Source organism: Ascaphus truei, chromosome 4 (assembly GCF_040206685.1).
Source record: "Ascaphus truei isolate aAscTru1 chromosome 4, aAscTru1.hap1, whole genome shotgun sequence".
NCBI lineage: Eukaryota > Metazoa > Chordata > Amphibia > Anura > Ascaphidae > Ascaphus > Ascaphus truei.
In genome coordinates this window covers 17,880,821-17,907,394 of record NC_134486.1, presented here as the reverse complement: position 1 = coordinate 17,907,394, position 26,574 = coordinate 17,880,821, and the positions used below count along the sequence as shown (strand labels likewise).

The window sequence follows — 26,574 nt, the reverse complement described above, 5'->3', positions numbered from 1 at the left end:
CCCATACCGTCACTGTATCCTGCTCAGGTCCCATACCGTCACTGTATCCTGCTCAGGTCCCATACCTTCACTGCATCCTCCTCAGGTCCCATACCTTCACTGCATCCTGCTCAGGTCCCATACCTTCACTGTATCCTGCTCAGGTCCCATACCGTCACTGTATCCTGCTCAGGTCCCATACCGTCACTGTATCCTGCTCAGGTCCCATACCTTCACTGTATCCTGCTCAGATCCCATACCTTCACTGTATCCTGCACAGATCCCATACCTTCACTGTATCCTGCTCAGATCCCATACCTTCACTGTATCCTGCACAGATCCCATACCTTCACTGTATCCTGCTCAGATCCCATACCTTCACTGTATCCTGCTCAGATCCCATACCTTCACTGTATCCTGCTCAGATCCCATACCGTCACTGTATCCTGCTCAGGTCCCATACCGTCACTGTATCCTGCTCAGGTCCCATACCTTCACTGCATCCTGCTCAGGTCCCATACCTTCACTGCATCCTGCTCAGGTCCCATACCTTCACTGTATCCTGCTCAGGTCCCATACCTTCACTGCATCCTGCTCAGGTCCCATACCGTCACTGTATCCTGCTCAGGTCCCATACCTTCACGGTGTCCTGCTCAGGTCCCATACCGTCACTGTATCCTGCTCAGGTCCCATACCGTCACTGTATCCTGCTCAGGTCCCATACCGTCACTGTATCCTGCTCAGGTCCCATACCTTCACTGCATCCTGCTCAGGTCCCATACCTTCACTGCATCCTGCTCAGGTCCCATACCTTCACTGTATCCTGCTCAGGTCCCATACCTTCACTGCATCCTGCTCAGGTCCCATACCGTCACTGTATCCTGCTCAGGTCCCATACCGTCACTGTATCCTGCTCAGGTCCCATACCGTCACTGTATCCTGCTCAGGTCCCATACCGTCACTGTATCCTGCTCAGGTTCCATACCTTCACGGTGTCCTGCTCAGGTCCCATACCTTCACTGCTACAGTACAAATACTTAATACATAAAAATGTCCAGAACGGCCCGGCACTCACAGTAGTAGTAATAAATATACCAAATTCTGAATGTGTTGCTGGCTCTTGACCCTACTTAATAATTATTTCTAGGGAATATGAAGATATTCTTCTCTTATTCAATGTATTTAGATAACAGAAGAGATATAGCCCCTTTAGAGTTGTAATATATGAGAAAAAACAAACTAATACGAAGAGATTTATTCTTTAAAGCCCCTAATTGAAATTGGGGTGAGTATGGGGAACAAGGGTTGTATTTCCCTTTACGAACTGTCCGTAGCCACAGTACTGTATGCTTTAGCTAAGATATGGATCATTTGTCACATTTTCTCAGCCATTGCAGTGTTTGTTGGGTAATAATATCCGGGGGTATTTTACACGCATATGCGCTGGGATGCGATTGAGAATGACCGGTGGGACGAGACTTGCACGCATCCCTAGTGATTGAGAGCGCAGTTGCTGAAAGTTACGGAAAGCAGATTAAAGAGCCTGATAGCCAAGCAGCCGATATCGGGAGCCGTCCAGAGGAGCGACATCCGGCAGAGGGGACCCTCTGGTGGTCAAAGGACACAGCGGAACCGCAGTGGCCTGCTAAACTCCGTTACAAACACGAGCTCCAACGGTGTGTCTGCACCGCATATATAGACTCGAATACCCGGGATTAGGAGGCCTCTTAGGTTAGTCACTGACACAGACACCCGCGCAGCGCTTATGTGAAACGTACTGAGGAGTATTGTGACTTGTATGTGGTGATCCTGTTTCTAAGGATCACGAGAAGCCGGCTACCCAGTTAATGAATATAAAATCAGTGGTATAACAAAGTCCTCTAGTTGTTTCCTATTGTTTGGCTCCACGCACGTGTGGTATATATATATATTACAGGTGTAGCGACTCAGGTCCCCACCTCAGGGCCAAGTGCGTAGGCGTAAGTACAGAATGAAAGAGGGGTTTCAATATAGCTCAATATTTTTAATAGACTAGGAGGGGTGGCTGAAGTTCCTGTGAAAGAAGTTTGACTCCGCTTTGCAAATGGCAGATGGTTGTATTTGTTTTTCTGCTTCTGGGTCTCCCACTTAGTTAGAAGACAGCAGCATGTTTAATAGATTTCTCAGCAGTGTTAATTTTATTGATTTTTTTTTTCTCCTCGTTAAAGTGAAATTTATTTCCCATGTTGTATTTCACAACCATCTATACTCTGCCAATTCACTTTAGTGTCTGCATTTATTGTACAGTATGAATGTGACAATTAGAGAATTTGCGTTATTATACAAGCATGTTCCAGTTTCCCCTCCCAGTCCCAATTTTTATTGTCAATTTATATACAAGACTTGTTAAGTTAGAATTCAATCATACCTAATGTTATAGAAATGGAAACAGCTCATGACGGCATTAAGCTGGCAGTACACTGCATTCAATTCCCCCAGAGTGTCTTGAAATACCATTGGAACAGGATTTATTCCAATGTCACATTAACCTCCTCTAGGTTTCTGCATTTGGGATGCATTTGAAATCTAATTGTGTGGTCCAAAGATAATTAAGCCTTATTGTTTTCGTTTTTCAAAACCGGGTGTGTGAAGTCAAAACCTAGCAGAACCTCACATTCCAAAACCTAGCAGAACCTCACATTCCAAAACCTAGCAGAACCTCACATTCCAAAACCTAGCAGAACCTCGCATTCCAAAACCTAGCAGAACCTCACATTCCAAAACCTAGCAGAACCTCACATTCCAAAACCTAGCAGAACCCCGCATTCCCAAAACCTAACAGAACCCCGCATTCCAAAACCTAGCAGAACCTCGCATTCCAAAACCTAGCAGAACCTCGCATCCCAAAACCTAGCAGAACCTCGCATTCCAAAACCTAGCAGAACCTCGCATTCCAAAACCTAGCAGAGCCTCGCATTCCAAAACCTAGCAGAACCTCGCATTCCAAAACCTAGCAGAACCTCACATTCCAAAACCTAGCAGAACCTCGCATTCCAAAACCTAGCAGAACCTCGCATTCCAAAACCTAGCAGAACCTGACATTCCAAAACCTAGCAGAACCTCGCATTCCAAAACCTAGCAGAACCTCGCATTCCAAAACCTAGCAGAACCTCGCATTCCAAAACCTAGCAGAACCTCGCATTCCCAAAACCTAGCAGAACCTCGCATTCCCAAAACCTAGCAGAATCTCGCATTCCAAAACCTAGCAGAACCTCGCATTCCAAAACCTAGCAGAACCTCGCATTCCAAAACCTAGCAGAACCTCGCATTCCAAAACCTAGCAGAACCTCGCATTCCAAAACCTAGCAGAACCTCGCATTCCAAAACCTAGCAGAACATCGCATTCCAAAACCTAGCAGAACATCGCATTCCAAAACCTAGCAGAACCTCGCATTCCAAAACCTAGCAGAACCTCGCATTCCAAAACCTAGCAGAACCTCGCATTCCAAAACCTAGCAGAACCTCGCATTCCCAAAACCTAGCAGAACCTCGCATTCCCAAAACCTAGCAGAACCTCGCATTCCCAAAACCTAGCAGAACCTCGCATTCCAAAACCTAGCAGAACCTCGCATTCCAAATCTAGCAGAACCTCGCATTCCCCAAACCTAGCAGAACCTCGCATTCCAAAACCTAGCAGAACCTCACATTCCAAAACCTAGCAGAACCTCACATTCCAAAACCTACCAGAACCTCACATTCCAAAACCTAGCAGAACCTCACATTCCAAAACCTAGCAGAACCTCACATTGCAAAACCTAGCAGAACCTCACATTGCAAAACCTAGCAGAACCTCACATTGCAAAACCTACCAGAACCTCACATTCCAAAACCTACCAGAACCTCACATTCCAAAACCTAGCAGAACCTCACATTCCAAAACCTAGCAGAACCTCACATTCCAAAACCTAGCAGAACCTCACATTCCAAAACCTAGCAGAACCTCACATTCCAAAACCTAGCAGAATCTCACATTCCAAAACCTAGCAGAACCTCACATTCCAAAACCTAGCAGAACCTCACATTCAAAACCTAGCAGAACCTCACATTCCAAAACCTACCAGAACCTCACATTCCAAAACCTACCAGAACCTCACATTCCAAAACCTACCAGAACCTCACATTCCAAAACCTACCAGAACCTCACATTCCAAAACCTACCAGAACCTCACATTTCAAAACCTACCAGAACGTCAAAGTCCAAAACCTGCCAGAACCATACATTTCAAAACCTAGCAGAACCTCACATTCCAAAACACCAGGCCATGTGAAGTTAAAACCTTAGGGTGCTTCTCGACATATATTATTAAATGATTATAAAATGTTCAGTTATATTATGTTGGTTTGCTACTTATTTTAGGCAATTCATCAGGATTTTATATTGCATTTGGGCTTTTTTTTGCGTCTGTGGCCACCGTACCAACTCTGAAGATCCAGAGAGGAACCTTATTGGCTGAGGCAGCTGTGACGCGTGAGGCTGACAGAGGAGCCCTCGGACGTGAGTGAGTGCCGTGGACCAGGTAGAGCGTGCAGAAGCCAAGGAGTAAACTAGGAGAGTGGTTGAAGTGCGCCCAGAGACACTTCAGGCTTTTAACCAGCGGGGAGAGTGTGAGTGTTTCACCCGCCCCCTCCCTCGCCATCTTGTGTTGTATGTGATTCAAGTAAAGTGTTAATGCACAATTTTCCTTGCATTTGTGTTTCTTTCTGCATATGAGGTCTGGGAGGAGTGCCTACACCAGAAGATTCTATGGTCTATGGGAGAGCAGTACTGTGTGGTATCAGTGTTTAGTTCATCACTGGGGGTATTGGCACTTTGTATTGGACATTTCAATCTGCGCCAGAAAGTTGTAACATTGTATCCTGACAGCTGGGAGGCAGGGCCGCTGACAGGGGGGGAGAGCCGGGACAACGGTCTCGGGCCCGACGGCTGTGGAGGCTCTCCCCCCCGCCCCCTGCAGCGGGCCTCTCTCTGCTGGACCCTCCAGTGTAAGCCACACACGCGGCGGAAGTTGTGGGTGGTGTGTGTTAGATGAGGGAGTGGGTTATTGTGTTCTATGCGGGGTTATTGTGTTGGATTGGAGGAGATGGGGTTCTTGTGTTGTATGGGGGGTTCTTGTGTTGTATGGGTGGGTTATTGTGTTGGATTGGAGGAGATGGGGTTATTGTGTTGGATGGGGGGTTCTTGTGTTGTATGGGTGGGTTATTGTGTTGGATTGGAGGAGATGGTGTTATTGTGTTGGATGGGGGGTTCTTGTGTTGTATGGGTGGGTTATTGTGTTGGATTGGAGGAGATGGCGTTGTTGTGTTGGATTGGAGGTGGGGCGGGCGAGAGAGAGATGGGGAGATGGGGGTGAGAGAGAGATGGAAGGGTGCGGGCGAGAGAGGGAGAGGTGGAAGGCGAGAGAGGGAGAGAGGAAGAAGTGGGGTTGGGATAGAAATGTGGGGGAAAAGAAAGTTGGGGGGAAGAGAAAGGTGGGGGCAGAAGGGGAGAGAGGTGGAGGGGGGTAGACAGGGAAGTGGGGGGATGGGTGTAGAGACAAAGGTCGGGGAGGGGGGTGGAGAGAGGTGGAGGGACAGAGAGAGAGGTGGGGAGAGCAAGGTGGGGGCGAGAGAGGGAGAGAGGGGGAGAGAGAGAGGTGGGGGGAGAGAAAGAGAGGTGCGGGAGACAGAGAGAGGTGGGGGTGAGAGAGAGAGAGAGAGGTGGGGGCGAGACAGAGAGAGGTGGGGGCGAGACAGAGAGGTGGGGCGAGAGACAGAGGTGGGGGCGAGACACAGATGTGGGGCGAGAGAGAGGTGGGGCGAGAGAGAGAGGTGGGGCGAGAGAGAGAGGTGGGGCGAGGGAGAGAGAGGGAGAGAGACGTGGGGGATGAGAGAGAGAGGGGTGGGGGGCGACATAGGTGGGAGCGAGAGAGAGGCGAGGGGGAGAGAGAGAAAGGTGGCAGAGAGAGATGTGAATGTGAGCGATAGGGGGTCTCGCACGGCCGCCGACACTGGGGAGGGGGGCCCAGTGGAAACTCTAGTCTGCGGCCCTGCTGGGAGGTAATGGGAATATCAGCAAAATTATACTGCTTTCTAGTGAAAATCAAGCCCCCACTCAGTGTAAAAACACACAGCAAGAATATAATAGTGTGGTGACACCATGTGTTTGGTTTGATTATTATAAGAAGTGGCTATGCAGTTGTAGTGTAGACTGAATCCTGATCCTCACATTCACTACAGGACAGGAAAATCCACACATCTGCTGCAAATACTTCATGGAAAGATCCTTACATGTTAGCATTTTAACAAGATTAACAAGACAAATCCTTGTCGTTGTCTCTTTGCAGATCAGGAAACTCTTCTTGACTATTGCTAAATGTCCCAGATAAAATCAGCGGCGAGTATAGGGGTACTGCCATGTCAGTATTACAAGCTGGTGATGTAGGAAAGTCTTTTACCTGCGGTCAGACACCAAACCTACAGGACTCAGACAAAGTGAAACCCAGCAGGGCTAGTCGCAGGAAAGGAGTGTGTTTAATGAACACGACTTGGGGTGAGAAGCAGGGCTCTCAGAGTACAATTAGCCCCTTCATGCAAAATTAGGGCTATTTCAGATGGGATTAACGTACACAAGATTGTCCCAATTCACAGTATGTTAGGTCTTGCAGTACTTATTAAAGAAGGGTCTGTGCTGACTGAAAGGGGTCTTACTTGCGCAACTCTTTCAGCTGCCAAGCTATAGCAGAAACAGTGCAACAACAGCACAGTTATCACTCAAAAGGAATCCAGTTGCAAGCAATTGGAGATGCTTCTTTGATAAATATAGTGTGGGGGGGGGGTTGCATTAGGTTTCCCCCAGTTTTGCGTAATCATTCATTTTAGGGGATCGTGTATAAACTGCTTGTGAGTAATTCTGGGACAAACAAGTGCATAAGAAAAGAAAAAAAAAGCCATCAGAAAGCATCACAATGCCCCTATTGCACTGGTTGAGTTAATCTAGTGGTTTCCATGACACATCCAATGGTGAATGGAAATCCCGTCTCCTGGACGCCTTCCAAGTGTTACTCATGTCAATGTTCAGGAGTATAGTTGTAGAATGTTCAGCTACCTACGAGAATTTACAGACCAACATATACTGTATCTAAGATACAGACAAGTGGGCGTGAGGAAAAGGTAGTAAGCTATGGGCATCAATATCTATTGCGTGAGCAACAATAATTCCCCAAATGTGATTTCATGTTTCTTGAGTTTATAGACAAACTGAGCTTTTCTCCTTTATTCATCCAACTCAATTATATGTCCCCTGGCAAAGTGGTTTGTGGGCACAAGCTACACTCATTCATCAGAGAAAAAACCTCAAGGAATTGGTCTGCCAAGCTATTTTACTGATGAACTCATATAAAAACATGTTGTAATACAGTATCTGCTCATATAGACTCAGGGCAGGGAGAAGAGATTGCATTTCAGTGTCTCTTGGCATTATTTACCGACTGCCTGAGGGTCCTTGCTTGCACCAAAAAATAATGTAGCTTGTGTAAACCTGTCTGGAAGAGAGTATTGTGACAAATGAATCAAAGTTCAAAACACGATAGAACCGTACAGTACTGTACGAAGGTGCTGGTAAAGAAGAGAAGAGTGGGCTGCCCGACACTCAACACTCTTAATGTATATATTTGTCTGGCACTTACCCCATCTGCACCAGCACTTGTGTAATGTACCTTACTCTGGTCGACCATGAAGTATTCTGCGGATCAAAACTTTAAAACTTAAAGAAGTGTATTTCAGCACCCCAAATTCCCCTCCGCCAATGTGACATCCTTTACAACTCAATATGCCATTTTGTCTTTCTATGTAATTTCCACACCTACAGTACCCCCCAGTACCAGTACTGTACTATTGTGATGTGTTAATTGGACTAGGTGGGCTATCTCTTGAGTCCAGACTCAATGTACATCTTTACTGTCTCACCTTCAAATACTAGGGGAAGAAGCACAAAGTAACAAAGTAACCATATGGTTGCCACCAGTTAATGTCCTAAGTGAAGTATGTCTTTTGTATGGTGAGCATTATAAACGGATGTGAATAAAGCTCTTGTTTGTACCATAAAAGTTCCTGGCGCCCATCCTTGGGTGGAGATTATGCTGCGATGGCGAACAAAATACACTAGCTCTATCGGGCCGGCCATAGTGCATGTGACCGTGCGAGCGAGCAAGAGCGACCATGCTCCAACATTTTGAGCCAACAAGTATATTTGATTTTCCGCGTGACGGCCGCGTCATGTGAGCGGTTCAGCCAATGAGGGCGAGCCAGCCTCGTGACATCCCGGCCACGCCCAACCATCAGAGTGCAGGGATCGCTCAGGCACTATAAATGAAGCCATATTGTGTCTGCACTGACCCAGCACGCCCAGCCTGCACTGACCCAGCACTCTGAACACGTATCAGAGACTGAGCATTGCCATGTACAGTATATACTTCAACTCGCTGTAACCTCCTTTGGAGCTGGGCAAGGAGGGTTACAGGAAGAACACCCTTACACATAGGACATGTTACTTGCATTAAATCCCTCCCCCTACCCTACACTCATAGTTTGATGAAGACAACATTTCAGACTCCCACCAACCTGGACCAATAAAGAAAAGGGTTTATTCATACACAGTGCCAAATCGGAGCCCTACTGCAGGGAAACTCCCATTGACGTCAGTAGATAACCTCCATAGAAACATGTTGTACCCATGGAAAAAGGAAAGGGCAGTAAACTTACCACCAGCTCTGAGAACCTGGCATTGAGCTCCTCTGCTGAGGGGATGGGTCCTGTGAACTCCAAGAACTGGAGAGGGTTATTGTCCTTAAGGTTAATTTCAGGGTGTTCGCTGCTCCCAAAGCAGCACAGGAACCCCAAGGCATGACGACTCCTTTTCCGGGGAGCCATGGTCATCATGTGCTCTGCTACCTGTATCTACTGATCATGATCTAAAGACAGAGAGAGAAGGTATATACATCAAATAAGGAACAGGACCATAGCTGCACTCTACAGTATGTTAAATAGAATCAACAAACAATACAGCAGCAATCCACATTGCTAATCAATTTTAACCCTATCTGAACCAGGGAGCCGGCCAGAGAATGACTTTCCCAGCCTTTTGTTTCAGGACCCACGAGGCTGACAAAGCTTCAATATCATGTATGTGTGTCACTGGGCTCTCTCATATACTCAATGAAAAGGGCTGAGGCAAAAATTGAACACATACAGTAGGGGTTTATTTACTGAAGTCTCCTCAAAAGTAGGGAAACAACAGTGCAAATACAGCACCATAAATACCAAAGAAAGGTCCTCCCAGTGAAAGCAACATGGTTTGTTCTTTTGTTTTAATAAATCTGGTACAATTCATTTATACTGATTTTACTCCAATAAAAAGACCCCAGAGGCTGGCACATTCAAAACTATCCGCTTAACCACTTCACTTCCCATATTAAGCCATGATGTGAAGCCGACACTCGTTTTACTTTTAGATGGTCATTTACTAAAGCAGTGCACGGGGATAATTAAAGCGAAACGTCTAATGCTTTCATTGGAAATATTTCCCTCTTATAAGTACTGTTTCTGCATTTTGCCCCAATTTGGAAGCTAGAAGGATTAGCTCCTTTCACGAATTTGAGGCGGTTTCATTGCAGCAACATGGCCGCAGGTTTTGCGAAGGGCACGATTGAATTAACGATCCCCGCTGTTTATCTTCCATTCCATTCCCTTCAACATGGCAGCATTCATCACACACTCAGGAAATCAGATTGGAGGCCCGTGCTACGTCTCCCCTTTGCCTGCGCGCATTACACAGCGCGCTCTATGTATCACGTTTGCGCTGATGCCGTTGCCTAAAAAACCTGCATTTTTTTTCTCTCTGAAACGCTACAAAAAAAAAGGATTTCTACTGCTACTGCTTTGAGCTAAAAACAAAGACGTACGTCACCTTTAAAGAGGCAATCCAAGGTGGCGGATTTTTTGCCAATTTAATTTTTTTGATATATAGGGTTGGAGTCGGGGGTCTCCGGAGCCGGAGCTCATTAATTTCAGCTCGGGGGACCCTCTGCTTCCGGAGATACTTACCTGCAAATTAGGTGCCAATAGCCGGTCTCCTCGGCTACCAGGGTTCACAATATGTCCGCTCTTCAGATATTTCCCGGCCTGCTGGCCAATAGGAAGCCGTGACGTCATGGGTGCGGCTTCCTATTGGCTCATGTGACGCGAGAGCTTCAAAGCTGAAAGCGCTGCATGCTGAGCCCGAGCGGCTACTGGCACCTAGTTCGGAAGCAAGTATCTCTGGAAGCGGGGGGTCCCCGGAGCTGAAATCAACGGGGTTCAATTCCAGAGACCCCCTGCAAAACCGACACCGAAAACCATCAAGAACAACGCAAGTCGCCCTAACTCCTCCCACTTACTCAGTAAATCACTCATCTCATTACAGGCCGACACAGACATACCCAAAAATGGCGCAGATAAGATTAATACATCGACGCATCCTGGCGCAGGTATACTAAAGCACGAGGCGCGACCAAATAACTACTCTGTGATGAATACGACGCATGCAATATGCTACGTACGTTGATATGTAGAGCTCAGCATATTCTATGCCAAGGGTGCTCAGCTCCAGTCCTTAAGCCCCCTCAACAGGTCAGGTTTTCAGGATATCCCAGCTTCAGCACAGGTGGCTCAATCAGAGCCTGTGCTGTAGCAGGGTTATCCGGAAAACCAGACCTGTTGGGGGTTCTTGAGGTCTGGAGCTGAGCACCCTGATCTGTGCTAAGACCTATTAATGTACATTTGCCGCGCCGGTGTTAGCGGAGGCTGCAGTGCATACAGAACAGTATCGTCTCACTGACTCCTCCAGCAGAGAGAGGTTTTCCATGCAACTGTGGCTCCATTCTTCCCCATGTGAGATGGACAGGTATTTCGTTACAGCGTGTCATTTATTCACACAATTAGCTTGTATGTTGGAATGGAAAAGAAAATCAGCAGCCTTCGCCAGCCACGCTGCTCCCCATCTGCAACATGAACGAGCGCTATAGAGCACATACAGGCAGCTGTCTGACAAGGAGGCTGAGCAGGGTCTGGGAGGTCTGGTCTCGCTCAGGAGCTGGGGCTTTTTATGCAGCAGGTCCTTTACCTTTTGCAGTTGAAATCATCCAGGACACATCAGTCTCTGAACCTCAACCCACACATTAAGGGAAATGTTTACTAAGCAGCGCTACACCATGAGAAACCTTCCAGTGAAGGAAATACCTTGCAGGCCATTGCATTGAATGCGCTGCAGGTATAAGGGGATCTATTTGTCAAGGTCTCTCTGCTGCAAAACAGGGGGGGGGGGGAATTGGAGCAAAAAACAGCACTAGACTTCCCGTTGAACGCAAGGAGCGTTTTGTCTGTGATAAATCTGGAGCCAGTGATTGAGCCACCTGTGCTGAAGCAGGGATATCCTGAAAACCTGACCTGTTGGGTGGTCTTGAGGACTCAAGTTGGCAATCAGCAGTCCCTGCTTCAGCACAGGTGGCTAAATCAGTGGCTCAGTCTTAGACCGAGCCACTGATTTCCCTGCTTCAGCACAGGTGGCTCAATCAGTGGCTCACTCTTAGACTGAGCCACTGATTAAGCCACCTGTGCTGAAGCAGAGATATCCTGAAAACCTGACCTGTTGGGAGTGGGGTCTTGAGGATTGGAGTTGAGAACCCCGGTATTAACCATTTGGCAATCAGAAGTCACTGCTTCAGCACAGGTAGCTCAATCAGTGGCTCACTCTTCGACTGAGCCACTGTTTGAGCCACCTATGCTGAAGCAGAAATATCCTGAAAACCTGACCTGTTGGTAGGGGGGATGGGGGCGTGGGGGGCTTGAGGACTGGAGTTGAGCACCCTGCTCTATGGTGTCTTTGGGCTGCAGAGGGTGTCCTATGGAGTATGTGAATATGGGCAGCAATCTATTTGCTGTCACCAGGGTCCTCCACTCAGTACTTCTCATGTACAGTATTACAGGGTCCTCCACTCAACCCTTCTCATGTACAGTATTACAAGGTCGTCCACTCAGTACTTCTCATGTACAGTATTACAGGGTCGTCCACTCAGTACTTCTCATGTACAGTATTACAGTGTCCTCCACTCATCACTTCTCATGTACAGTATTACAGGGTCCTCCACTCATCACTTCTCATGTACAGTATTACAGGGTCCTCCACTCATCCCTTCTCATGTACAGTATTACAGGGTCGTCCACTCAGTACTTCTCATGTACAGTATTACAGGGTCGTCCACTCAGTACTTCTCATGTACAGTATTACAGTGTCCTCCACTCATCACTTCTCATGTACAGTATTACAGGGTCCTCCACTCAGTACTTCTCATGTACAGTATTACAGGGTCCTCCACTCAGTACTTCTCATGTACAGTATTACAGGGTCCTCCACTCAGTACTTCTCATGTACAGTATTACAGGGTCCTCCACTCATCACTTCTCATGTACAGTATTACAGGGTCCTCCACACATCACTTCTCATGTACAGTATTACAGGGTCCTCCACTCATCCCTTCTCATGTACAGTATTACAGGGTCCTCCACTCATCACTTTGTATCTAAAGCCCTCTCCCGCCTTAAACCTTTTTCACTGACTGCCCCACACCTCTGGAATGCCCTTCCCCTCAGTACCCGACTAGCACCCTCTCTATCCACCTTTAAGACCCACCTTAAGACACACTTGCTTAAAGAAGCATATGAATAGCACTGTGGATATTCTAAACACGATACATAATGCTTGGCCCCCTGCAGACGCACTTACCAGAACTCCCTCCTACTGTCTCTGTACGTTCTCCCTACCTACCAATTAGACTGTAAGCTCCTCGGGGCAGGGACTCCTCTTCCGAAATGTTACTTTTATGTCTAAAGCACTTATTCCCATGATCTGTTATTTATATTATCTGTTATTTATTTGATTACCACGTGTATTACTGCTGTGAAGCGCTATGTACATTAATGGCGCTATATAAATAAAGACATACAATACAATACAATCACTTCTCATGAACAGTATTACAGGGTCCTCCACTCAGTACTTCTCATGTACAGTATTACAGGGTCCTCCACTCATTACTTCTCATGTACAGTATTACAGGGTCCTCCACTCATCACTTCTCATGTACAGTATTACAGGGTCCTCCACTCATCACTTCTCATGTACAGTATTACAGGGTCCTCCACTCATCACTTCTCATGTACAGTATTACAGGGTCCTCCACTCAGTACTTCTCATGTACAGTATTACAGGGTCCTCCACTCAGTACTTCTCATGTACAGTATTACAGGGTCCTCCACTCATCACTTCTCATGTACAGTATTACAGGGTCCTCCACTCATCACTTCTCATGTACAGTATTACAGGGTCCTCCACTCATCCCTTCTCATGTACAGTATTACAGGGTCCTCCACTCAGTACTTCTCATGTACAGTATTACAGGGTCCTCCACTCATCACTTCTCATGAACAGTATTACAGGGTCCTCCACTCAGTACTTCTCATGTACAGTATTACAGGGTCCTCCACTCATTACTTCTCATGTACAGAATTACAGGGTCCTCCACTCATCACTTCTCATGTACAGTATTACAGGGTCCTCCACTCATCCCTTCTCATGTACAGTATTACAGGGTCCTCCACTCAGTACTTCTCATGTACAGTATTACAGGGTCCTCCACTCATCACTTCTCATGTACAGTATTACAGGGTCCTCCACTCATCACTTCTCATGAACAGTATTACAGGGTCCTCCACTCAGTACTTCTCATGTACAGTATTACAGGGTCCTCCACTCATCACTTCTCATGTACAGTATTACAGGGTCCTCCACTCATAACTTCTCATGTACAGTATTACAGGGTCCCCTACTCATCACTTCTCATGTACAGTATTACAGGGTCCTCCACTCATTACTTCTCATGTACAGTATTACAGGGTCCTCCACTCAGTACTTCTCATGTACAGTATTACAGGGTCCTCCACTCAGTACTTCTCATGTACAGTATTACAGGGTCCTCCACTCATTACTTCTCATGTACAGTATTACAGGGTCCTCCACTCATCACTTCTCATGTACAGTATTACAGGGTCCTCCACTCATCACTTCTCATGTACAGTATTACAGGGTCCTCCACTCATTACTTCTCATGTACAGTATTACAGGGTCCTCCACTCAGTACTTCTCATGTACAGTATTACAGGGTCCTCCACTCATCCCTTCTCATGTACAGTATTACAGGGTCCTCCACTCATCACTTCTCATGTACAGTATTACAGGGTCCTCCACTCATCCCTTCTCATGTACAGTATTACAGGGTCCTCCACTCATCACTTCTCATGTACAGTATTACAGGGTCCTCCACTCATCCCTTCTCATGTACAGTATTACAGGGTCCTCCACTCAGTACTTCTCATGTACAGTATTACAGGGTCCTCCACTCATCACTTCTCATGTACAGTATTACAGGGTCCTCCACTCATCACTTCTCATGAACAGTATTACAGGGTCCTCCACTCAGTACTTCTCATGTACAGTATTACAGGGTCCTCCACTCATTACTTCTCATGTACAGTATTACAGGGTCCTCCACTCATCACTTCTCATGTACAGTATTACAGGGTCCTCCACTCATCCCTTCTCATGTACAGTATTACAGGGTCCTCCACTCAGTACTTCTCATGTACAGTATTACAGGGTCCTCCACTCATCACTTCTCATGTACAGTATTACAGGGTCCTCCACTCATCACTTCTCATGTACAGTATTACAGGGTCCTCCACTCATCACTTCTCATGTACAGTATTACAGGGTCCTCCACTCATAACTTCTCATGTACAGTATTACAGGGTCCTCCACTCAGTACTTCTCATGTACAGTATTACAGGGTCCTCCACTCATCACTTCTCATGTACAGTATTACAAGGTCCTCCACTCATCCCTTCTCATGTACAGTATTACAGGGTCCTCCACTCATCACTTCTCATGTACAGTATTACAGGGTCCTCCACTCAGTACTTCCCATGTATTAGAAAAAGAAATGCAATTTGTATATATTTTTTTTAAATTTAAAGAAAAATTAGAAATAATTTTTAAAAATAGGCCCACATACATGGGGGATTGTTACATACATGGGGGGTTGTTACATACATGGGGGATTGCTACATACATGGGGGATTGTTACATACATGGGGGATTGTTACATACATGGGGGATTGTTACATACATGGGGGATTGTTACATACATGGGGGATTGTTACATACATGGGGGATTGTTACATACATGGGGGATTGCTACATAAATGGGGGATTGTTACATACATGGGGGATTGTTACATAAATAGGGGATTGTTACATACATGGGGGATTGTTACATACATGGGGGATTGCTACATAAATGGGGGATTGTTACATACATGGGGGATTGTTACATACATGGGGGATTGTTACATAAATAGGGGATTGCTACATAAATAGGGGATTGCTACATAAATAGGGGATTGCTACTTTAGCGGTTCCCTCCCTTTTAGGGCCAAAGGGACCTAATAGCAGTGGGCAGACATGGTGTGGCCCTTGGGATGTCCACTAGATGTCATCCCATTTTCGCTTATTCCGAGAGATCGCATCCTCCCGGCTTCCTCTCTAAGGCTGAGGGCCCAGTACCTCCGCTGCCCGCGAGACTGGCGGCGCGTGCAGCCGATTCCCCGGTCTGCAGTGAGCTGCAGGAGAGACGGGGGGGCGGGTGGCAGGGGGGCGTGGCGGGGGAGTGACGGGGTGCAGCCATGACATCACTCGGCAGGTTCGCCCTCATTGGCTGAACCGCCGGGGGGCGTGGCTTAGCGCTCCGTCGCGAATCCTGCTCTCAATTCTATTGAGAGCAGAAGCAACTCTCGCCACAGCGCTGCGGCCCCCCCTCGCAGTGGGCCCGGCGCCATTGAGGGGAGGGCTCTCGTCCCTGCAGCGTCCGCCGCAGCGGGCGCTGCAGTAGCCAGCGGGGACCAGGCCTATTTCCTAACACCGCTGAACCGGTGGGCGACCATGCGATGGCCACGCAAGCAATCACATGACTACCACGAACACTCAGGTGCCACGGAGCTTGTGGCTCTCAAAGTTAACACCTCCATTCCCAAAAGAGACTGACAACTCAAAGTCTTCCCTTTTGTGAGCGCAAAAATACATTGTAATTAAATATACATAAGAGTCCCGGGTGAAAGCAACTTTACCAACATAATTTTACCCAGTCAATGGGGAGCTGTGGGAAGAGCCCCCCATCATGCAACACATAGTCCAACATTATTACATTTCATTCCACAGCTCCGGAGTTTATTTTGCTGTTCAAGTTACGGCCCCAACGCATAATGAATTAGAGAAAATATACTCTGAAATGTCTTTTGTACAGGACTGGTCCGACACGGAGCAAACTGCAGTCACTTAGCAAACTTGCGATTTCATCACTGTGTGCACAGGGCTGCAACCGCAAGACTTTCATGTCCAGAGTATAGTACCTGCCTGCCAGACTGCCTGTGATAGGCACAGCCTACACACATCTTGGCAACGCTCTCCCTGACCTCCTCCTCTTGGCAAACGCTCCTGCTTACCTCGAATCACCAGTCTCCCACACGTCTGAGCACTTACAGTACTTCATACTATTTTGTAAGGAAGTCCTGGAGAAGAATTTTGAGCGTGCGCAGTACTACTTGTCAAACATGGAAGGGCAGCTTTACAGTCTCTCTGCAGAGCTATAAATGGTTCAGTGCCTCAGCTCTAGTGAAGCCAAGACTGTTGGCAACATATCTAACCTTGTAACCTCCTGAGGTTATATTTAGTAGCACTGAGTTCAACATCTGTACTTGTAGGACCAGCGCGCATGCAGGCTGTAAACCCAAATAAATATAGGATACACACAAACACACACACACACATATATATATACATACTGTAGTGTATACAGTATGTTTCAAGCAATATAATTCTCTGAATGGATAAACTTGTTGTCCTGCGCCCCCTGCATGCTCTTCCCCACTGCTCGTGCCCCCCCTCCACCCCCACTTGTATCAAGCATCAAGTGACGACGTGGGTCCATGTGATGTCATGTCACCCCGCGGCGTAGTTTGAATGGCAACGCGTCCCACCAGCTGCCTGAATCAAGGTAAGCGAGCTGCAGAGGCCTCACGCGACGCCCCCCGCATTTCATTTAAATGCCTTGGGGAAGAGCGCGGAGCCTCTGCAACCGCCGCACCCCCCCCCCCCAGAAAACTCTCACCCCCCAGCTTGCACACACCTACTGTAGTTGATTAAAACATTAAGTAGTTGCAAAACTCTGTAGAGAAATATACAGTGTAGAAGTAAAACACAACCAACCAAAACATATAGGGGCATTGGCTCTCGCCGGTAATTTATTTTTGTTTGTTTGTTTATTTTTAGGTCTAATAAATGCAGCAGTTCTATACATTTATGCAGTGTAATTATCTAAGCTGCCGGTCGTTCCTTTGTCCCGGGAACGATCGGCTAAAGGTCCTGCTTCCCGGGGGACACAATGGGACCGCCTATTCCCAAAGAGAAAGTTCTGTCGCTTCCTAAATGGTGAAATAAATATCCAGTAAGTATTATCTAACACTACACAGCTGATTTATAAAAATATAAAAAACACACATAGGACTTCGAATGCAATGACATATAACACCCTCTCAGTGCATGTAAATATAGATGTTATATACCTTTATTCCTGCTGCTCCTGTAAAGCGCACTCATTGCAATTCACACTGTATATAAAGGTATCCTCACATCAGCATGTTTCACTATGTGCCGGGTGCTTTTCTAATTAGCCCACCTTATAATGGTGTGTCTCTATATATACAGAGATCTCAGATGGGAGTACTGACGCTTTAGGTGTTGCATTGCGTGACACTGTCTGCGGTCTGCACCCCTCTCTCTCACCCCGAGCAGGGTCACCCCTGTGCAGTAATGAGGATGTCCTCTGAGCTGACAGCAAATCTGTGTTCAATTTGAATGCACTTGGCTCAGTGACCAAACGTAATTGTCCTAATGCAATTTCCCTGCCTTATCAGATGATTCTCTTCATGTGATGTGAATCCCGCCCCCCCCCGCAGTCTCAGCAGGATTATACGCAGAGATCCGCACTGTTTTTGTATTTCAGCTGGAGTTTGTACAAAAGCTGCACGTGAACGTAACTCTTTCAGTACCGCAGAGCGATGGTCAAATGTGTCAAAGTTCAGCTCGCAAACTTTCAGTCCAACCGTTCTATTTCTCTGCCAACGCGTGTTCAAACTTTTTGTTATTAAAAAAGCAAAAGTATAATTTTCTGCATCGGACCCTATTTAGCAGTTTATTCGCTGCTTTTGTTCTTTCGCTTCACTTTAAATCGATTTTCCCTTAGTCCAATGTTCTCATCGTTAAATGAATTCTCGCTTTCGCGTACTCGAATTTTCGTATGTAATTCCCCTTTGGGATTACTATTTTCACTTAAAAGGTTACGGGCCCTAGAGGCTTAATTGTATGGGTAGCTACAAATGCATCATCTGTGTCCGGATGACTAGAAGATGCTTAGTGATGTCATTAAGTAAAGATACTTAGTAGAATCCAAACTCCTCCCCTAGTAGTCGTAGTTATTAGTGATGTCACTATGGGGTTTGTATAGTGGGGATGGAATATTTTAGGTTCCAGAAGGTAACAGAAAGTGGAGGAGTTTCACAGTTGAAGTGTACTGCACCGACACACTTTATTCGAGCAAATACCCAGTATGTACCTGGCAGATACCTGGAATGCGCCGCTCCTCACCTCTGACAAGCCCCGTTGCGTTTGCCTTCCCAGCCTGGGTTCATGCCTGGCTGACGGGCGGCTGATCTGATAAATGATAATGATTAGGATTTAATAGGCTGCAATGCTTCGCGTGTCTACCAGATGGCATAAATGCATGAATTTTAATGCAGTATATATATATATACTGTGCAGTATTGCAGCCAGCGGGAATAAAATGCTTCAATCCCTGCCTGGAAAATACCTCAATGCACTCGGGCAGAAAACAGTCACAAACCTCAATACACCCGGGTATACCCGAATTCGTGGGACTAGCCGAGCTCGAATAAAGTGTGTCGCCAGTGTAAGTCCTGCTTAATCGTATAGCTATTTGTGGTAAGGATTTCCTGTCAACGTTATTGTTTTTAGTTCAGGAACGTGTCCCTTAGTAGAGGCCAACATTGGCTCTCAGCCAAGTGACAGGAACAAGCATGATGCTCCAGCGGGGGTCAGGATTCCAGAGCACTAATATGGATCAGCCAGACAGACCATCCTAATGCCAGCCTCAGTTAAATGCATAGGGACAGTATGACAAGGGTAAACTGAACACAAGGTAGAGAAGCAACAAGTAGCTTTATAGTGAAGGACTAAGAATGTACCTACCCTGAGTATGAGAGCTGAAAGGGGGGTGAAGCTTAAGAAGAATATGCCTCCTTAGAGTTGTAATGAGAGCTACCGGGGAAGATTCTGGACAAATCCTTATCTGTCTCATTATCTGTCTCGGCAAGCACCTAGCGCCCGCGAGCGTACATGCACGGGCGCCATGTGAGCGTGGCCAGACAGATTAAAATTGATTGTGCTGACCGCGCTAAGCGCCAAGCGCGGTCAGCGGCAGCGTGGACGCAGCCTAATGTGATAGGAGTGGTGCTCACAGGACCTGACTGCTCATAAACAGGATCTCTTTTCTTGCTTTGGCAAGTATTGTCGCCCTTCATTCTACCTCCTAACATACACGCCCAGCCAGCCCGGATGCCAGCACCCCGAGAAGGTAAACAGAGACGCCGAGCACCCCCACTGTATAGAAGACACCTCAATGTGACACTTTTTTGAGCTGGGTAAAGAGGGTTCACACGTATAATACAAATATTATTTGTTTTTAAATATAGAGGTGACTTATTTTCGTACTTGGACGAATTCGTGGAGAGTCGAATTGGCGAAGAAACGCCGGTTTTGCAGCCGATTCGTACTTGGGCTGACAGATCGTCCATCTCTGGCGCCGGAGGGTAGAGCGGGGTGAAACACATTTACACAGCTTTGTGAAATTGTCAAATGTTGGACATTTGCAACCCGTGCAAAGGATGCAAAGAAGTGCCTGCTTTCCCATCGTGCAAATGCCTTACTAACTTTGCCCAAACATTACCAATGGATGCCAGTACCACTGATCATCTCTAAAGAGACCAGCAATGGACTCCGAAAGAAACTTTCACAACTACAGGAGAATCACTAGTGCCGTTGTGCGGTAGTTTGTGTGTTTCTTTTTGTTTAACCTTACGATTCGTTGCATGTGAAGAACGTTCATATTTAAAAGATTAATGTATAAAAAAAAAAAAATCAGAACATTTTCTGTTGGGTCTACAAGACACATGGTTATTCCATCTATTGTATCCCTGGGAGATACCCTGGTTCAGTTAGAAGTGCATACTGCTTCATACCCCCTACATACAGTACAGCAGCCTGTCAATAACAATGTGTATGGAGTAATACATCATTCATTATAAATGGTTTCATTACAGCTGACAGAAAACATAATGTGCTGCAAAAACACACTATAAACAAGAACTTATTGGGACCTTTCACTATAATTCATTTATGTTCTTCACCAATACTATTGCATTTTGTTATTAATGTTCAATGTAAAATAGTTCACCAATTGCAGCTTTTATGGAAAACTCTCATTTTCAGATGCGTGTACGGTAACTTTGGCTAAAAATCTGCCCTGCCTAACACATAAACCCTGGTACCAGTGCAGGCAGTGTTAGGGTTAATCTGGGTTTCACTGCAGTTAACAGCTCCCTTGAGTGACAAGGGTGGGGAGGGATAGGCCTAATGCCTGTGTACAGCCTTATTAGGGGCTCGGACCTAAGACCCCCCCCTCCCCCCGGGTACAAAAGGAGCTGCAGAGCCTAAATGTAGTGGTTCACTGTGGAGTAGGAAGTGTGGAGCCAGGGCTCTGGCCACCGGCCTTCCCCTCCCGCAGGGGAGTAGGATACTACTCCTTACTCCACCAGGGTATATGGAAGTCAGGGATAGACCTTTGGGGCCTCAAGCCCTGGGGGTTGAATGCAGCGACCCCTTTGAAGAAGTGTACCTGTTGTATGCTGTATCCTGTTGACAAAGGAATAAAGACCACTTGCTGTTTGTATACAGTCCTGCCTGAGACTGTATATACTCCTGCCTGTGACTGCAGTTTATCAGGGGGAGTACAAGAGGGGTTTCCTGCAGAAACTGCGCCCGGCTCTGCTGGGGCCTGCAGGAGATGGAGGCGCTGCACCGAGTGAAGAGCTGTGAATATTTCTAAAGCCTGTCCTGTCTTCCCCACTCAGTATCCTGTAAGTCTAGCAGGTGAGCAGCACAAGAATACCAGGTAACAGTGACATCTCCCCGAGGCTGGGGGAATACCTGTTACATGTATTATCTGGATTTCACAATCTCTTATCTTATCGTCAAATATCACATTTTCCCCTCACTGTGAACTGTAGCCTATTAACAATTTCACTGCCCAAAGCAGCAACAAAAAGGGTAAAAGGATTTAAAAGTATTAGATGCAAAGTTCTGAATATGTGAAACACACAAATAAATAACAATGATGAATAGGCCCCCTGGGTTGTGCTATGAAACAGTGGCGAGCCGAAGTACAGCACTTTCTACTTAAAATGGAATGAAATCAGTGACATTTTCCCAGCTGGGATCTGCTCGGAAGCCTTAGATTCATGACTGACATTTAGACAAGCTCTGAAAGGGCTGCTTAGCATACTGTTTTCTAGGAAAAAGCTCATTCCACGCATATCCTGGAAACATTGAGGCTGTTTGAAGATCTCACAGCATTGTAAGCACTGGCCAGCTTTGGCTACAAATTAGGGACATCTTTGTGCTACAGCTCATCTCACAAGTATGGTTCCAAAAACTGTTAACCCCTCCACTGCTCTGCAATCTGTTGCTAGTCTGTGGCAGCAAGAGAGTTAAATGTGCAGCCCCCACTTAGCGAATACACTCCCCCCTGGAGGCACTCAAGAAGGTTCCCTTTCAGAGTCTTGTTTCTTCCAAATGAGCTCCATCCCAGCTTCATTCTCCCGTTAATTTAATTCACAAGGCTTTGAATTGGCTGTGTGTCCCATCTTAAGTGTCACATCTAACGTGTCTGGCAGAGTTAATTTTGGAGTTGAAATTGGAGGTGAAGATTTGAGGAAGATTGGGACTCTGCACAACAACTTTGCAACTGTGAGAACTTAACTTTCCAAAAGCTGTGATTATTTGTACTCTTTCTATCCCCCAGTACCTGGGAAGTCTCTCCTCCTGCATATCACTATGCCCTCCCTACTGCTTTTAACGTTTACTGTTTCCTCACTCCTTTGTGAATGTCTCTGTTCTCTCCAACTTCCCCACTCCCCACGACACCATTATTTATACACCTCTCTCCCAATAACTTCTTTACCCCTCAATAAAAAAAACACCCCCACAAATCCTCTATTCATGTCCTCTATCTACTCCTTCCTGCTGCTGGGGATCTCCCCTAAGCCTGAAGCCAGACATACACACCTGCTCTCACCCGTGCCTCCCTGCCATCTCTTCCCCTGTAAATTGTGTTAACCCTCTCCTTTTAATACTGACTAACCTTAAAACTTGCCCCACAAATCAAGCATCCCAATAGCCTGCACTCATGGTTACTGTCCCACACTCAGTGACTCCTACCACCCATTGTGACCAAGCACTGCCATATACAGCACTTACTCCCTCCCCTGCTGTCTCTGTAACTTCCCCATCAAACCTCTTAGATTGTAAGCTCTTCGGGGTAGGGATTTCCTTTCCTATTGTCTGATTTTGCTGCACTTATTGTATTATTATAATTCCCTGTACTGTATTCTTTGTAAAGCGCTGAGTACACTTTTGGCGCTATATAAATAAAGACATACAATACAAGGTTTGCATCCATTGATAATATATAAACAGTCTGATTAGTAACTCCTTTACTTTTTAATTTTACATAATTGAAATAATGTTTAATATGTTTGCAAATGTATCCTAATTGTGAAAAGCACAATGAAAAGTACAATAATGGCAATGCACATACAGTATTTGTCTCAGTCGGTTACATAATAGAATAATATTTTTTTCTTATATACAGAAGCACTGCATTTTTCAGGCACAGTGACCCATAGAACTTACAATCTAATGTCAGTGCCAGAGCTACAGGTAATATAGAAATACAGGATTCCACAGTAGATAAAAACAACTTAGCTCACCTAGACTGTGCAGTTTCCTATCCATTGTTAAATCTCAGACCCTACTCGATCCGTGGCATTTTTCATATACTGTACTGTACATGTATTTGATACATTTAGGTAGATAAAGTGACGCTCACAAGGAGAGCTAACCCTGGGATTTTAACTAGATGTAACCACTTAAAAGGCAGAGCCATTATACGTGAACTACTCATTCATCACTTAGCCCCTCCAGCAAAAGTGGGCAAAGCACTTTCTACTGGCTGCAGGACGGAGCCCTGATTCTGTGATCATATTCTCAGTGGACAAAACATTTAGGGTGTCCTTGGATGCTGGACGACCATGTCTCAGCCCGACAGGACCCCCCGGTTCAGGTAAGTTTTAAAAAATAATGGCGTGCAGCTTGGCTTTCTGCTTTTATATACATTTATTATTTAACGTGTGTGTGTCCAAACGGCGGTTTCCCCACAGATTTTGCATCCCGCCATAGTCATTGAGCCCTCATTCCGTAGCATGGCCGTTTGTGGAACATGTTGGTTGCAGCTATGCACATTTTGTCCTTTGTAAGTGTTGGTGTGATCAGCAAATTGTGTATGCAAATAAAACAATCTCACACAACTTCATATTCACGGGCTGTTCATTAACTTGCTAATTTGCAGAGCGCCTGGAAAGTCACAGGCGAAAATCTCGCCTCCCTCAGCTAGGTGGAAAATGGCTTTTTGCTGGAGAGAGAGACAGAGAGAGAGGTGGGAAGAGAGATGTGGAAGGTGGGGAGGGGGAGAGAGATAGAGAGGTGGGGAGGGAGAGGGAGGTGGGGAGGGGGAGGTTGGGAGAGAGAGGTGGGGATGGGGAGAGAGAGGTGGGAATGGGGAGAGAGAGGTGGGGAGGGAGAGTGAGGTTGGGAGAGAGAGAGGTGGGGATGGGGATAGAGAGGTGGGCAGGGGGAGAGAAAGGTGGGGAGGGGGTGAGAGGTGGAAATGGGGAGGGGGTGAGAGAGGTGGGAATGGGGAGAGAGTGAGGTGGGGAGGCAGAGAGTGAGGTGGGGAGGCAGAAAGAGAGGGAAAGAGAGAGAGGGGGGAGAGGTGGGAAGAGGATGAGAGGTTTAGTGGATGAGTAGGGATAGAGAGAGAGAGAGAGAGAGAGAGAGAGAGAGAGAGAGAGAGAGAGAGAGAGAGAGAGAGAGAGAGAGAGAGAGAGAGAGAGAGAGAGAGAGAGAGAGAGAGAGAGAGAGAGAGAGAGAGAGAGAGAGAGAGATAAGATGTCGAACCATGCAATTATCATGCATTCAGTATATGGTTCTTAATGAATCTGGTGACAAAGATTTCCGGGCGATTTTGCATTCACAATCTTGAAGTCTAATGAATAGGTCCCAAAGTCCCTAATCGTGGGTGGAGATGGGATTTCACAGAAACTGGCTGCAAATGAGTTCCAAGTACATTTTATCATCATCATTTATTGCATTTAGGTCTTCGGGGCCCAGGGGACCTAAAATACTTCGCATAGTAGGGTATTTAACCCTTCTAGAGGGACCTGTTCAAAAGGTTTTTTCTCTATGTTGTGTGAAGCCTGAGCGGCCTGCAGTGTATTGCAAAGCATGGACATCCAACCTCTCGAGAGCTGACGGAGAGTGCAACCGTCTGTATGCCGCACACACCTCTGGCTCACAAGTGGTTAATACCCAGGCCTCCTCTCACACCCTCTCATGTTCCTCCGAGGGACAGCATTTGCATGAGGTAAGGCCCTGCATTCACTCCAAGAACAATACATGATACTGCTTTTAGATTCCCATGAAGTCCAAGTTAATTTATTTAAATAATCTGTGTTCCCTGCCAGTGACTGCGGAGATTATTCATGGGAAATAATAGAAGGAGGCTATTCAGACTATGTGGTGAGGTGCATAGGGAGTGGGACAGGCCTACATTTGCATCACTATTCTTAGCAGGGATGAATCCAGGTGAACTTATATGGAAGTCTCTTTTTAAACAAAGAGTAATGAGGTGGGATATTCTTATTCATGGCCCGGGGTACTGTACACGAATAACACACCTTTTACAGTTTCTTGTCGCAGGTCTATTTCCTAAACGCTCTTTTTCCTGCGCTTAAAAGAAATGATTACCTTATAAAACCGATGAAAGATGCGTCCTCCTTCTTCTTCTGTGTTATCCTGTTTTTATTGTGCCCCACTAATAATATTTGAAGTCAGCTAATTTGTTTCCCCATTGGATTGAAGCATGGGGGTCTCCAAATCTGAACCCCATTAATTTCAGCTTTGGGGACCCCCTGCTTCTGGAGATACTTATCTCCATAGGGGGCGCCTGTAGCCGCTCGACTACCAGGATTCACATTCTGGCGGCGTTTCGTGGATCCAGCGTTCTATGGGCCAACAGGAAGCTGTGATGTCATCACGTTCAGCTTCCTATTGGCCCATGGGATGCTGGAGCTTTAAACTTAAAGGCCAGCTGGAGCTGCTACCCGCACCCCATATGGAGGTCTGTATTTCTGGAAGCCGGGGTCCCAAAGCTGAAATTAACGGGGTTCAGCTCGGGAGACCCACTGTTTCAATCCTGTGTTAAAAAATGAAAATGGCAAGAATTTCTCATTTAACATACAGTAAATAAAAACATCACTTATGGTGCATTTGCATGTCTCAGACAGGTCTGCAACCCTGTCTTTCCCCGTTGTCAAACAGGGCTTCCACAACAGCCAGGGATTCTGGGTAATGACATGCAAATGAGCACAGTCTGTCACCTTTACTTCTCATCCATTTTAACATGGACCCCTATAATCTTATGCCAGCCGCATTACACAGCTTCTCAGCACAGCCTGGGTTTACGTTAAACATACATACATCTTTTTTTTCTACATCATTTGAAACAAGGGGTTCCCCAGAGTTGAACCCCACCACAAGCTACAGGACCCCCTGGCTCCTGAGATACAACATATTCTTACAGGAATTCTGGTCTGGGAGAAACAATATGGCCGCTCAGATCAGTCTCACACTCTGGTGGCTAACAGAATGCAGTTACATCATTGTGAGACGACATGGCATTGTGACATGGTAACCCTACAGATATCGGTGTTTTTCCCCATATTTGTACTGGCAAAAAAATTAAAATAACTTGGAAATAGAGGGATGCCCAGAGCTGAGAGAGAGACGATCTATAGAGCTTTGAGTACTTGGTCCAGTCCCGATTCGTACAGTATAAGGTAAAAAATAAATGGTTTTGATGGAGATTGTTGGTTCAGAAACGATTGTAGGCGTCTGAGACCTGT

General features: G+C 46.3%; 1 protein-coding gene across 8 annotated transcripts in view; it reads right to left on the bottom strand.

Annotated features, from left to right (window-relative positions):
• Window positions 1-26,574, bottom strand: part of DAAM2 (dishevelled associated activator of morphogenesis 2) — a 398,259-nt gene that overhangs the window by 258,816 nt on the left and 112,869 nt on the right. For 7 of the 8 annotated variants that reach the window (XM_075595377.1, XM_075595378.1, XM_075595376.1 and 4 more), the window contains one exon: window positions 8,758-8,966. In XM_075595377.1, coding sequence (XP_075451492.1) covers window positions 8,758-8,934 — 177 coding nt within the window. In that variant the 5' untranslated portion in view covers window positions 8,935-8,966. Of the gene's footprint in view, window positions 1-8,757; window positions 8,967-16,644; window positions 16,758-26,574 lie in introns of those variants that run through there. The other variant, XM_075595380.1, reaches the window with a different exon arrangement.